Here is a 15125-nt window from a genome sequence, read left to right on the forward strand (position 1 = left end):
TGCTCTTAGTTTTCAACCTGAAATACATTTATCTTATCAGCACTTTATTAATTTGGGTTTTATAAAGAACATACATGTTTTATTTTGCCATTCTTGATTTCCTTAGGATTTTTTTTTAAGTCTCCAATATTCAGTTACTTTTAAGGTCTCTAACTAATTAGGGATCTTAGAAATTAAGTACACAGTATGGCAAAAACTTTTACTACCTGGTGGAAATAACTTTGTATGACTCTAATTGAATATACATGAAGTTACAGAAAAGAATAGCCAACTCTAGGAATTCTGACTTTGCTTTTGAGCCAGACATTCTGGATTTGCAGCCAAAAGAACTTAGTAAAGGTAGGTGTCTTTTATGTCTTACTGACATAAGTGAAGAAAATAATTGTGACAGAAGCAGATGTCACTGAGGAAGTGACATGGCAAAAAGTTTGCATTAGAGGAACTCTCAGGTGTTTCATGACATTGAAATTACAAAGAATAAAATGTAGAAGGAAAGTGACCCAAACTTAGGAAGGTGTGTGACATTTGTCCAGGCACTGAAAAGATCTCGCTCTGTATCTTTAATTTAACAATGCAAAGAAGGGGGCAAGCATTGTCCACACAGCTTTTGGTTGTCATTTTATGTCCCATACTTCCAGGTGAAGGAAGAATCACTGCTGTGTATGTCAGTTGAACATACACTGTATCACTTGTCTGTTGCTGAAAACAATACATCTGACACGTAATGGCTTCAGATGGCATGAGTTATTTGTTTTGTTCATGTCTGCAGTCTGGACAGGGCTTAGCAGGGCCGGCTCATCCCTTCTGTGTGGTGTTGTCTTGTGGCAGCACAGCTGGGAGCCAGTGGGTCTTTCAAGGTGACTCTGTCTCAGTTTTCCAGAGGTGATGCCGCCCATCAATGGGAAGCTCAGCTGAAGCTGTGGTTCTTGGAGCTGTGATCTTGGGTTGCTTGAACTTCTGTACAGTGTGGTGGTGGACTTCCTGAGTGAGCCTCCCAAGGGCACCATGGGAACCTTGGTTCCTGCTTTCCTTTTTTTTTGGTGTTGCCTTTAATGACCTGGCTTAGGGTGTATCTAAGCCTAGTTTAAGCCAACCCAGATTCGAGGGGAAGGAACATAGACTATGCCTCTTGAAAAGGGTGTCAAGGTCACATTGGAAAAAGGGCACTGGGAAAGGGGAGAATTTGAAAAAATATAAACTGTCACACACTGACATTATAATACCAAGTTCAATTCAGTCGCTCAGTCGTGTCTGACTCTTTGTGACCCCATGGACTGCAGCACACCAGGCTTCCCTTTCCATCACCAACTCCTGGAGCTTGCTCAAACTCATGTCCATTTGTTGGTGATGCCATCCAACCATCTCATCCTCTGTTGTCCCCTTCTCCTCCTGCCTTCAGTCTTTTCCAGCATCAGGGTCTTTTCCCATGAGTCAGTTCTTCACATCAGGTGGTCAAAGTATTGGAGTTTCATATATATCCTTCCATGTTAGAATATCAAACATTTAAATAATGTTAGCTTCTCTGTCTAGTAAAATCACTGTGGGACATTTAGGATACTCAGGTTAGTCATTTTATGAGAAAATAAACCGAAATCATGGGTGAAAGAACAAAATTAAGGAGAAAACTTTCACAGTTGTCTAGGTTGTTTAAGGATTTACTTTAAGGTTATCAAATTCTTAAAACTCTTCAAACTAGTTGATGTCTTTAATTTTTTAAAAATTTAGCTGTATCAGTTTGCGTTCTTTGCTTCTCATAATTTGGCAATCATCTCGTTTTATTAAAGGGCCAGCTTATCACAAGCTTACTGAGATTACTCTCTTGGTGGGATCTTAGTATGTACAGTGAATACAAGCAAGGCAGCTCTGGAGTAAGATTCTTGTTGTGGTCCTCGTATTTTTATTCCTTTTTCTTATGTGCTGTCTTACGAAGCATTAATATTGGATTGTGCAGTGAGCCTCGGGGTCAGTGCCAAGGCTTGTCAGCTCCTGTGTCCTCACACCTGCCTGCCTTGGGATTGCCTTGCTCTCCCAAGAAAGAAGTTAGTGTGTGAGTGAAAGGCCTGAAGCTGGAAGGTCAGCAGCCGCCACTGACAGGCCGTCCGCTTTCCCATCTCCTAGTCCAGCGGGCGCTGGCCTCTTGCTGCCCCAGGCAGCCTGGTGCCTGAGCGGGGACTTGACTGGCAGTGGCCCGCAGACTGGGGCTGTGCTGGGACTGTCCACAGTGTAGGGCGAAGTAAGGGCAGAATCTGGCACAGGTGTCTGGAAACCATAGCAACTTGATGGTAGTTTTATGTTCCTTGACTCTAGTGATAGAAGTTTTGTGCTTGGCTTTTGTATGTCTTCTATTTTAAAATTTCATTTTTCTAGAAATTCCTCCCCATTGTATTTTACAAAGTATTGGTCTGGGACAGGTTGGAAATGAAAACAAAGCTGGTCATTTACCACTGATGGTTTGAAGAACAGGGGTCTAAATTATACAAGTAAGCCAACTTTAAAAACCTTTTCATTTCCTCTTCTTTGATAATTTTTTGAAAAAGATATTCTATAGTGTGTGTGAGTAGCAGGTGCCTGTAACTGGTTAATCTTGAAAAGTTCTAAAAAATGCAGCCAGCCACAGATTGCAGAGGGCTGCAGCTACAAACTCCAGTTGGAGTCCACCTCTCTGGTGAAGGAGGGCAAAGGCTCTTCTCACTTAGAGATAGAGAGTTGGCAGCCCCAGTTGTACATCTTCAGCCATGGGCCAAAACCAAGTAGAGAACGGCACAAACAGCAGAGAATTCTCTTAATTGTTTGGAAGCAGAGGAGTCAGTATAGCAGAGAGCAGCACTTAGGACTTCTCATTCCATAGTGGACACCATCCCACAGACTGACCAGCTCACATGCCAGGCTCTCTGAATCCTCAGTCCTGCAGAAAGACAGATAGGAACATCACCTCTAGGGTTGGGTGGTGGTTAACAGACTTGCCCATGGAACTGTCCAGAAAGGTCAAGGAAGGCTTGATGGGGTGGAGGTGTTGGCCAATTTGAGAGTTTATAGCACAAATCGAATTTTGACAAGCAAATGAAAGCTCGAATCAATAAAGCAGAACCACATTCTGTCATGGAACGGTTTATCCTCTAAAAAAGTTTAGGCCTACTTTTTAGAGGTTTATGAAGGATTTTGCCATTGAGTTTTGGCCACAGAGAGGTATCAGGATTGTGTGTTATTTCTGGTTTAGCACCTCCCTGACACACTCCCTGTCACGCATCTTGCTGACCCGGGAGCGGCGTAGGGTTAGGGTGCCAGCCCTCGCAGGGAAAGTCCACATGTAGCTTGTGCTCAGCCCCCTGAATGAGGGCGCCGCTGTACCTGTGGTTCCGCTTCTGGGGATTCAGCCAACCAGGGATCGTGTAGGTCTGTAAAGGAGGTCAGTCCTGGGTGTTCATTGGACGGACTGATGCTGAAGCTGAAGCTCCAATACTTTGGCCACCTCATGCGAAGAGTGGACTCATTGGAAAAGACCCTGATGCTGGGAGGGATTGGGGGCAGGAGAAGAGGGGAAGACAGAGGATGAGATGGCTGGATGGCATCACTGACTCTATGGACATGAGTTTGAGTAAACTCCAGGAGTTGGTGATGGACAGGGAGGCCTGGCATGCTGCGATTCATGGGGTCGCAAAGAGTCGGACACGACTGAACTGTAGTGTTTATTTACTATTGAAAAAGATCTGCATAGAGGTGGACCTGGGCAGTTCAAACTTGCCTTATTAAAGGGTCAACTGTAGTGATTTTTTGTCACTAGTGTATCATTTCTTCTGACCACTCCAAAGATGGAATGTTTCTTTTCAGGAAGCAGTTTATACTATATTTATTCTCCTTACTGTCTAATTTGGGGAGCAAAAGAGATCACTAAAAGATTTTGAAAATAGGCAGTAAAATTAACACATTTTGCTTTCCTATGAGATATTTCTGACAGATTTAGAGCCTGATTTAAAGGGGGTGGTGGTGGTAAGTTACATTGTTTATAGATAACAGCCAGTTTTGAACAAAGGTGAAATAGGGTTCCCAGCCTTCTAGTAGTTTGTTTAACAAATATTTATTATGTTGCTGTGAATCAGGTGCTGCTCTGAGTGGAGGTGGTGGGGGTGGTGGGAGGGGGCTGGTGGTGGGAAACAGTGATTATCTGGGAATAGGTCTCAGGTCTCCTCAGGCTCACCTGCATACAACACATCATAGGGAGAGAACAAAGAACAGTGTTGTTATGTTAGTGTATCAGTAAAATACATTTTAACCAGTAGATTTCAAATATTGTACACTGAAAAAACTTATTTTCTTTTCCAGAATATGACAGATACCTAGCATCTAGCAAAAGAATGGCAGCTGCTTACCTTGACCCAAACTTGAATCACACACCGAGTTCAAGTACCAAGACTCACCTGGGTACTGGTGTGGAGCGTTCTCCTGGGGCTATGGAGCGAGTATTAAAGGTCTTTCATTATTTTGAAAGCAACAGTGAGCCAACCACTTGGGCCAGTATTATCAGGCATGGAGATGCAACCGACGTCAGGGTGAGTATGTTTTCCTGGGATACATCCTCAGTGTGTGTTTAGGTTAAATGTTAATGGCACACACCATAAAGGCAGGGTAATAATTGTTATTCCAATATATCAGTGATGCTAGCTTTTCTCTGTAGTATTTACTGAGTTAATATGTGACTGACGAGAGTTTTAATTTATGTAAAATTTCTTAGAAAAATAACTGCATCGTATATAATGCCATTGACTTGTTTTTCTTACCTGCTTTTTAGAAAAGCATTCTTGAAATACATAAGGAACAAAGCAATTAAAATAGCCTCTAATTCTGTTGAAATAAATTGTTTTTTAGAAAGTGTAATTTTGAATCTATTTTCATGATTTCAGACAGGACAGATTCTTAAAAAACAAATGCCTCCTGTATACACACGCCTGATGAGGTTCTGAGGATGTGAAAGATCCTGTTTAGATAGCCTCCAGTCTGTTGTGGGTGGGGTCCCGGGGGGCCTTAACCTCAGCATGGTGCAGACGGCACTTCCCGGGGCCCCAGTGGCTGGGGCCTGCAGGGCGTCACTGCATGTGGACGTGGGAGTCGCTGGATGGGCTTCCTCTGGGCGCTGGTGAGAGTGGGTGGTGAAGAGTTGTGGGGGCAGCACCGCGTGGGCAGAGGTTGCTGAGAGGAAGGAGTGAGCACCAGAATCTCAGAAAACCGAGTTCAGAATGTAAGCTGTCAGGATGTTTATTTGATCAAGTGTTGAGGAGGCCCCTCCTCCCTGCTGCTCCTCTGCTTCGTTCATATTCATCTTTAAGGAAGACAAACGTCCAGTGAGGAGGACCATCAGATATACTCCTTCCCTTTTATTATAACGAGATTAATTTGCTACTTGTTAACTTATATGCCTTAACTATTTTTAAGCACAAAAAAGGGAGTGGTAGAACTTAGACTTAAGGCTATATGTTACATATAAATTATATGTAATATTGTTACTTCTGTGATACTGTAATACTGACTATTCAAATGGATTATTAAAAGGAGAGACATTCACTTAGGATTGAAATATGTGTTAGTATCTATCCATGTGCTGTACTTGAAATAGTCTCTTTTCACAAAATTTTTATGACACTTTCTGACTTTTTCTAGTTTATCTATAGCTCTGTTTCATATTTAACCTTATAAATGCAATCTCTGGAGAGGAAACCTTGTAAATGTAATGTTTATGGGAAGGCTGTTAGGGCATATGTAGTTTTATAAATTTCAGATACAAGAGAGGAAATTCTTTAAACTGTTGCATCAACCTTAATAGACTTCAGAGCATTTGTGCAGGAGGGGAGCCTTTCAAAGATTATGAATTTCCCAAGACATTTAGGAGATGTTAGACTTTCTTACATCAGGAGTTTCACTTTGGGAAGGCTCTGTGACAGATGTGCTGTGGTTTTAACATCATATGTGCTGCACATGAGAGGATTCCTACTGTGGAAAGAACCAGTGATCACTGGGCATGTGTCGGCCTTTAGCCAGTGTTAGAACATTACCAGGCATCAAAACATTCGTATTGTGAAGAAAAATTTAAATCAAATAGAAACACATAAGTTTTGAGAACATATTTGTCAGACTTCTATGAAGATCAATATTAGTAAATCTATGCGGCCAAAGAGCAAGTTGTTCTACTTCACAGTAATTGATCACTGTTTAGAATTTAGCAAGTCTTAGCAGTTGGTGATTGATTTTCAGCATGAGGCAGAGAAACCTCGATTGGCATGGATTGACCCCTGCCCTCCCCAGGAATAGCATGAAATCCACATGATACTGGATCAATGTGATGGCAGGTGGGAATTACTCATAACCCACTTTCATCTAGTGCTGTAACATCTGAAAATGCAGGATTTTCATGTAAATTAAGATAGATCTAAAAGCCAACCATTTTCTGAAAGGAGATAGCCTGTTGTTATCTAGAGTTGCTTAGTAATTAAATTGAGTCTCAGACCCTGTTGCTGCACTGCCCGATATGGTAGCTGTATGCCACTGCTGAATACTTGAGTGTAGCTAGTCTGACTTGATGTTTTCTAAGTGTGTTGGAAAGGACTGAAGCTGAAACTCCAATACTTTGGCCACCTGATGCGAAGAGCCGACTCAGTAGGAAAAGACCATGATGCTGGGAAAGATTGAAGGCAGGAGGAGAAGGGGGCGACAGAGGATGAGATGGTTAGATAGCCTCACTGACTCAATGGACATGAGTTTGTGCAAACTCCGGGAGATAGTGAAGGACAGGGGAGCCTGGCGTGCTGCCATCCATGGGGTGACAGAGAGTTGGACACAACTTAGCGGCTGAACAACAACAACAAAGTAAAAATAAACCCCAGGTTTCAGAGATTTAGTAATGAAAAAGGAATGTAAAATATCTCATCAATAATCTGTTAGTTTTGTTCTTGGCATACTAGGTTAAAGGAAATGTATCATTAAAATTAAATTCACTTGTACCTTTTTACAGTTTTTTAATGCGGCCACTAGAAATTTTTAAACGGTGTACGTGGCCTGCATTATGTTCCTGCTGGATAGCTGTGCTCTGTAGAAAGTAGTTATCTGAGAGGCTGCCTGACTCAGGAGAACCAAAACCTCTGCAGGTTCCTTTTTACCAGGAAAACTCAGGATTCTTGTCATAATTCATTACAGATGTTTTCAGTTCTTTAATTAACAAAGTTTACTCCTATTACATATGTGTGCTAATTACACACTAATAGTATAGTGGTCGCTGACAGGATTCACAGGCCTCCACTGTGAGTAGGTGGCGTGTACAGAGCAGCCGCAGTAGGAGAGCCGTGCTCATTGAAGGGCTCTGGGCATCGCAGGCCTGGCCTCGTGGCCGTGACACTCCTGGCCATCACCTGCCACGTGTGCAACGCCTGGGTGTGAGGAGGTGGGATCTGTGAGATGGGCACACGGGCACGCTCCACCTCCGTAACCAGCCTCACCCTGTGGCCACGTGCCACCAACATCAGGTGCAAGTTGTAAATCCAGTCATGATTCCCAAACGGGTACAGGCCCCTGTGTCCTGCCCGAGTAATCAGTAGCCCATGGTCACAAACATCACTTCTCTTGACCATAGCCTAGTGTCAGCGCCATGTCCCAGGCAGCCCTGGAGATAAGTTTGGGGTCACTGCAGAAGAGCCAAGGTTAGTGTATGGAGAAGATCCAGATTCTACCAGAGAAGCCTCCTACTTAGGATGAAGGGCGGTATTTACGTCAGACTGTTATCAGCGATGCCAGATGCAGGGTAGCCCTGAAACAGGGTCTTCAGAGGCCCTGGGGGAAACACCTTGTGTCTCTGAAGTCTAAACCAGATACATTGTCAGCCACCAACATGTGGGATGAAAGTGTCTGTAAGAGCAATGAGGACGTGGAAAGTTCATTCTGTAGGCTGTCTTTGAAAACTCCAGTAAATGACATATTGGAGCACCAAGAGATGTGGACCCGGAAGGAAGTCCTGTGGTGAATGCCAGAGGCTGGCCCTGGCCCCACCTGCCAGCCCCTTCTGGCCTCTTAGGTTTTTGTAAGTCCTTAGAGCTGTGGCCATGGTTCCATCCCGCGCTCTGCGTAGTCCACACGGTACCCCGTTCTGGTTGGTCTCATCTTCAGTTGAAGACCTAATGCTCCCACAGCTGTATCTCTGCCTGTCTTCTCTGTCTTCACTTTTCTTCCTCCAGAAGAGCCATCCAGTGCTTTAGATGAGGGCTTTCCCCTTCTTTTAGGTAAGTAGGCCCCTTGCAGCATCTTTTACTGCTTTTGCTCACACCCAGCTTGTCCTGTCCATGTTGTCTTTATATGTACCTGGAACCCACACCTCCCAGGGCCTCCCCCGCACACCTTTCTTGGAGCCCTGCCATCTCCTGACTGATGCCCGCCTTCCTCGTTGTCCCTGCCCCATCTATTCACAGCCCGCCACCTGAGCCGTCCTGTTCACACGAGAGCCAGAGCACATTACTTCTTCACTCGGAGCCTTCCACACCTTCCTCTCTGGAGTGAACACGCCAGCCCTGCAGGAGCCCCCGCCTGCTCCCCTCCCACTGTGCCCTGTAGCCTCCTGTCCGGGCACTACCCCTTTCTACTTCCTGCTTCCTGTCTCTCTCAGGAGCCGGTCTTCTTGTCAGTAATCTGCTCAGAACCCCCAGGAGCTCCCTGTTCTTCAGTGGCCCCCTGGGACCTATGGGATTGGCTCCTTGTCCCCTGTCCCAGACCTTCCAGAACATGGCATGTCTTTGCTGATGCCTTGTCTTAGTTCAGTGACAGCCACTTCAGACTCGTGATCTGCACAGCTGGACGGTCACACACTTGTGTTAGTTAGGCCCCTGAGTTTGTGGCCATTTGTTATGGCAGCAGCGAGGAACCGAGGGTGACTGTAGATCATGAAGACAGAAGTGCCTGCTTTGTCCTGAGGACCATGAGGAGGGCCCCGCGTCTGCTGCTGGACCAAGGGCAGGAGATGCACTGCCTTCTCCAGAGCAGGGCTGGATTTCTGCATCTTGTTTTGGTAACTGAATGATGACAGGTTCCGATCTGTACAGGTGTGGTCAGAGAAGATGATAGGAACCTGTTGGTTTCCTGAATGTGAAGAGCATCTGAAGGAGAGCGCACTGAGAACAGTGACCCCTAGACATAGTAAAAGACACGTCAGTCCTGATGAGTGTACTTGGCCATTCATAGGCGTGATGAGATGGGCAGTGTTGAGAGTTATGCTCATGGCCTCAGATATCTCCTCTAGTAAACAGCGAAGTGCTGCAAGTTATCCGTGAGGAGATAGCTGAGCGTATCAGATATCACTTTTCTCTTGTCCCCTGCCTCACCTTCTTCACAGACAAATTCTCTGCTGCATTGTTCATTGTCACGTCCTTCACCTGCTCAGGTCTTGACTTTCAAGGGTCAGGCTCACATGCTGCCATCGTTGGATCACTGGCACCAGACCAGATCACCTAGCTCTCTAGGCGATCACTGAATGAATAGGGCAGGGGCTCACATCAGAGTAAGTGGATGGACATGGAGGACAGAGCTGCATGAGCGCTCCACCCAGGGAAGGGGAAGGTCACTTCCTTTCAGAGCGCTGTCTGAATGATAACTGGCCAAGCTGAACCAACCAAAATCATAACAAGAACTTCCAGAAACAAACAGAATGACAGCGTCATCTCACTAGTTAGTAACCATGGAAATTTAAATTTTAACAACCCCCCCCCCCCCCAATCTTGGTCCATCAAATTGATAAACTTTTTTTTTTTTTTTAAGGTTTTCAGTGTTCTCTCTTCTCTGTCTCTGTGTTATTTGCTGTAAGAAGCAGACACTGTTTAGGTTAGATTCATAATACAGCACACTTAAAGAGTTACAGAAAAAGTCTCCATATGTATAATTCCTCGTATAAATGGAAATGATTAAAAGCCACAGGACCTAGCAAACATGTTCACTGTTGTAAAAGAAAAAAATAAGGGAAATTTTACAGGATATGTTTGAAGGAAATGGTGGTTAAATAATAATACTGTTTGCTGATTGTACACTACCAAATTCAGTCCACTTACTGAAATGGTTATAGCTTCAGGTACCACTGCCATTGGTTCCTACCTTCTGTTTCCAGTTTCCAAACCTCGTAAGGATGGATACTGTGTCTACCTTCCTCATGACCCCAAATCTGCAAGAATGTTCAGACCAAGTAGCTATCAATGAATACTTATTAAATGAATGAGTGACTAGAAATGCCCTGATTTAATCTATTTAATAAGAGTATACTGATCCTACCCTGTGATTAATCGATTAACATACTTTCCTGAATTCCAAACCCATATAACCAAGTGCTTACTGGGCATTTCTACTTGGATATTCTAAAAAGCTGAATCTAAAATCCATCGAAAGTACTGGTCATTTTGCTGTCCTGTTTCCACACCGTCTTCACGTGAGTTTTTGTTTCACTGAGTGACATAAACATCTACTTAGCTGTCTGAGGCAGAATGCACTCATCTCCTTTCCTTTATCCTCATATTGGCTGTCTTCTCAAGGTCACCAAGTCTTGGTTATTCTACCTCCAAAATATTTTTAAAGTACATTTATTTCTGTCCATTGTTGTGTCTAGTCCCCTTATTCAAACCACCAGTTTTTCCCCTTAAAATACTGTAATTACTTTTATTAGTTGTCCTTAACTTTATTTTTTAGCTGTTTCAACCCATCTCTTCTCTCATCTTTAGACTACACCCTTGCCTTCCTGAATTTCTTTTTTCTTTTTATTGTCAAAGGATAATTGCTTTACAGAATTTCGTTGTTTTCTGTCAAACCTCCACATGAATCAGCCGTCGGTACACATATATCCCCTCCCTTTTGAACCTCCCTCCCATCTCCCTCCCCTTCCACCCCTCTAGGTTGATATAGAGCGCCTGTTTGAGTTTCCCGAGCCACACAGCAAGTTCCAGGTGGCTGTCTATTTTACATACAGTAATGTAAGTTTCTGAGTTCCTCTTTCCGTACATCTCACCCTCTCCTCCTCTCTCTCCATGTCCATAAGTCTATTCTCTCTGTCTGTATCTCCATTGCTGCCCTGTAAATAAATTCTTCAGTACCATTTTTCTAGATTCTGTATATGTGCGTTAGAATACGATATTTATCTTTCTGTTTCTGACTCACTTCACTCTGTGTAATAGGTTCTAGGTTCATCTACCTCACCAGAACTGACTCAAATGCATTCCTTTTTATATGACCCACTTTCTAGAGTAACGGAAATAAAAACAAAAGTAAACAAATGGGACCTGATTAAACTTAAGAGCTTTTGCACAACAAAGGAAACTATAAGCAAGGTGAAAAGACAACCCTCAGAATGGGAGAAAATAATAGCAAATGAGACAACTGACAAAGGATTAATTTCCAAAATGCTCATATAACTCGATAGAAAAACAACCCTATCAAAAAGTGGGAAAAAGACCTAAACAGACATTTCTCCAAAGAAGACATATAGATGGGTAACAAACACATGAAAAGATGCTCAGTATCACTCATTATTAGAGAAAGGCAAACCAAAACCACAGTGAGGTATCACCTCACACGGGTCAGAATGGCCATCATCAAAAAGTCTACAAACAATAAATGCTGGAGAGGGTGTGGGGAAAAGGGAACGCTCTTGCACTGTCAGTGGGAATGTAAATTGATACAGCCACTATGGAAGACGGTATGGAGATTCCTTAAAAATCTAGGAATAAAACCACCATATGACCCAGCAATCCCACTCCTGGGCATATAATCCTGAGGAAACCAAAATGGAAAAAGACACATGTATCCCATTGTTCACTGCAGCACCATTTACAATAGCTAGAACATGGAAGCAACCTAGATGTCCACTGACAGGTGAATGGATACACATTTTCAGATCCAGTGTTGGCGTGAGATGAAGGACAGTCTGTAATGTTGTCCATTGTAGTTGGTATAGTTTTGTTGATGTGCAGTTTGTCTGTACTTATCGAAATGTCACATTGTCAGTAGCTCTTGACTCTGCACATCTGTTTCTAAGCAGCACTTGTACATGTGTGTGACGACAGCTGGAAGGGTGCTTGTGGCAGGATTACCTGCACTTCCATCCCCATTTTGCCCCAAAACAGGGCAGCTAAAAAAGAAAATAACCCTCCCCCAGCAGTGAAATGGCTGAATTGCTGTGTTTGTGATGAGATGCGAGCATCATACAGACACTGGCTTCTTTTATTTTCAAATTTGGGAAGAATCCTATCCTGTGAATAGCTAATGTGAGAATTCAGTCAGGAAAACTTATGTATTTCCAAGGCCTGGGCTGTGATATAAATGAGTCAACAGAGGTTACAAAGTAGCTAAGTATTGTTTTGTGTATTGTAGGACTGGTTTATCATGAGCCTTTAAAGCCAGGATGAGAAATTTAATTTGGATCCCATGAGTGGCATATTAAAAGCCCTCATCCCGTCAGTGCTCTAAAGACAGTCCCTTTTCTAAAGATAGGTATTCCAGAAATCATACACACATATACTGACGTACGTGTGTGTTTTGTGGATGTGGTAGTGTTTAAGTATTTAGTTCTCAAGTTATTTGTTCAGTTATCCAGACCGAATAGTTGACTCTCAGAATTGCTTGTTACTGAGGACTTATGTGCATTCAGCATCAAGTGTTCAAGTGCCTCCTATACTCACAGTCTTGGCTGCTCTCCCTGTGGAATGAGAAGTGACATTTCTCAGAGTCCTGGAGAATGAGAATTAGAACCGAAATCAATATGGAAGCATAATGGGAAAGCGAAAAGCGAAATAAAAGGAAATGTCTGTGTTTATTGTTTTTTTTAAGTGGACAGTGAAATTGCTAACTGTAGGATCAGGTTTAGGTACCAGATCCTACAGTTTGGGGACTCTGGTTACACAAACCCAGACTTGATACTATTCTGGTGTCTTCTGGCAGTGTGATCGAGTGAACTGATGGAAATACTGTCTGTTCCATTAAGACCTCAAGACTAGGAACCTACTTTCCCCCCTAGTCAGCACCACATATTTTGGACCAAATCCCTGTAATTTGCATCGCTTCTCTGCAGGTGGGCTCCAGTGTGTGCCCACGAGTCAGAGACACGAGGGTAACCTGTGAGAGAGGTCACCAAGGCAGACACCCAGAGAAGCTGGGGTTCCTCCTGGGGTGTTGATGGCAAGCACGAGGGTAGGGAATGGTTAGCACCCTGCCTTACACCCTGCACCTGGGCGTGGAGGGATCGCCTGACCAGGAGCACTGCAACAGGATGAGAGACGCAGGTGTGGTGTGGAGCCCTCACAGGAGCTGGGTTGCTCTGGAGCTGTTGCTGCTGGGGGATATGGAGTCAAGGGGGGATGGCCGGGTAAGGAGTCTGTGTGCTCTCGGTAGTGAGCTGGCAGAGCGGCAGCAGGAGACAAAGGCGCTTTTGTGGGAGCTTGAAAGAGGCGCCAGCTCCTGTCCTTTGCAGCCCAGGGATTTGGATGTTGTCAGGGAGAAGCTGCACAAGTTGCCTTTCAGAGAATTAGCAGAAAAAGATGTCCCTTCCTGTAGGCAGAGTTCACACCCCAGAGCACAGGTTTGCAGGCGAGCTCGGGGCTGGATCTGGGTTCTGTCCTCCCAGTTCCCCCAGCACCCCACAGGACGCTCTCTGGTAGTGCTCGGCCTGCACCGTCGATCACAGCGGCCCTGAATCCAGAAGCCAGAGGGACGCTTTGTGCTCATCTCAGTCCCCCTTCCCTCATAGCTCAACTGGTAAAGAATCCACCCACAATGCAGGAGACCTGGGTTTGATCCCTGGATTGGGAACATCCCCTGGAGAAGGGATAGGCTGCCCACTTCAGTATTCTGGCCTGGAGAATTCCTTGGAACATATAGTCCATGGAGTCGCAAAGAGTCAGACGTGATTTTCACGTTCAGTCCCCCTGCCTGAGTTCTGTAGGCTGTAGATCCAGTGAGAGTTCATCTTCTTCCTAAAGCTGCTGATGGCTCTTCCAGCTGGGTCCTTTCTCTGTGGTGCCACATGTGCCCCATCTCCGTCTTGCCCCCACCACTCCTGGGCTGCATACACAGCCTCATTCTGGGGGCTGAGGAGTCCGCGAGGGTGGTCGGCAGGTGCAGGAGCACGGCACATACCCTGCCCGTGGTGTGGACGCACTGGGTCCCTGACAGTTTTGTATACAGTACACGTTATTGTTTATCTCTTCTTTGGGGTAGGGTTGGGAACACCCTTAATTGTTTTACCAACAGCATTGTGTCACAGAAAAGAAATACTAGTGTGTGCAGAACTTTTACATTGTAAGTTATATGATAACTTCAGTTAATTGCTAATTGTTAGAAACCAGTGCTTTCTCTAGTAGACAGTACTGATTTTTAATAGACATTTTCATGTTAATATCTGCATTATTTAAGAAAACTTATTAATGGCCTAAAAGGTTGAGAAGAGTGCAGTGGACTGTGACTCACACGCCCTCCTGGAAGGATGGCATGTGGTTTCCTTCTTATTTCCAAGTGGGTCTCCCCATGTGTGCTGCCCACTTAACAGACGTGTGCACACGACTGCCACACCTCTGAGGGCACCTTGCCACAGCTCGGGGTAAATGCCACCTTCTCTAGGGGACCTTCCCTGATGTCCTCCTTCAGAGGTTGCCCTCATCTCCTCTGAACTCATGGACACACATGTTGGAAGCATTAGGTTGGGGGCTCTTGTGGATTGCTGTGTATTAACCAGTAGAGAGCAGATGGTTAGGCCCAACTTGAGGTAGCTTCTTATATGTTATCAATATTATCAGAAACGTGACTTTAATTATGTATTCCTAAATGTGTAATGATACTAAGGTTGCAGCTTGTTCTCAGCAATACTGTTGGTTTGGAAAGTATAACCCTCCCCAGGTCTCATTCTTAGGAAGCCCCCCAAGGGGTGGCCCGTGTGTGTGGATGAGTTGGGGTGATGCAGTGGTGGAGCTGCAGAAATCAGTAAAGAAAAGGGGCAGTGCCTCTTTCTTGTGGTTTTAAAAACATTTTTCTTTGTTCATAAAAATACTGTTTGTGAAAAAAGATTCCTAAGTAGAATTAAGTGATTTATTTAAATTGATACTCTTTTTACCAAAGATTTCTGTTGATTA

At 44.3% G+C, this 15125-nt stretch overlaps 1 protein-coding gene across 14 annotated transcripts in view; it reads left to right on the forward strand.

Moving 5' to 3' along the window:
- Window positions 1-15125, forward strand: part of PTK2 (protein tyrosine kinase 2) — a 197316-nt gene that overhangs the window by 61225 nt on the left and 120966 nt on the right. For 13 of the 14 annotated variants that reach the window (XR_011491385.1, XM_070476928.1, XM_070476927.1 and 10 more), the window contains one exon: window positions 4321-4547. Coding sequence is in view for 13 of the 14 variants with exons in the window: in XM_070476928.1 (XP_070333029.1) it covers window positions 4321-4547 (227 nt within the window). In the remaining variant the exon portion in view is untranslated. Of the gene's footprint in view, window positions 1-4320; window positions 4548-15125 lie in introns of those variants that run through there. The other variant, XM_070476940.1, reaches the window with a different exon arrangement.

Source organism: Odocoileus virginianus, chromosome 15, assembly GCF_023699985.2.
Source record: "Odocoileus virginianus isolate 20LAN1187 ecotype Illinois chromosome 15, Ovbor_1.2, whole genome shotgun sequence".
Lineage (NCBI taxonomy): Eukaryota > Metazoa > Chordata > Mammalia > Artiodactyla > Cervidae > Odocoileus > Odocoileus virginianus.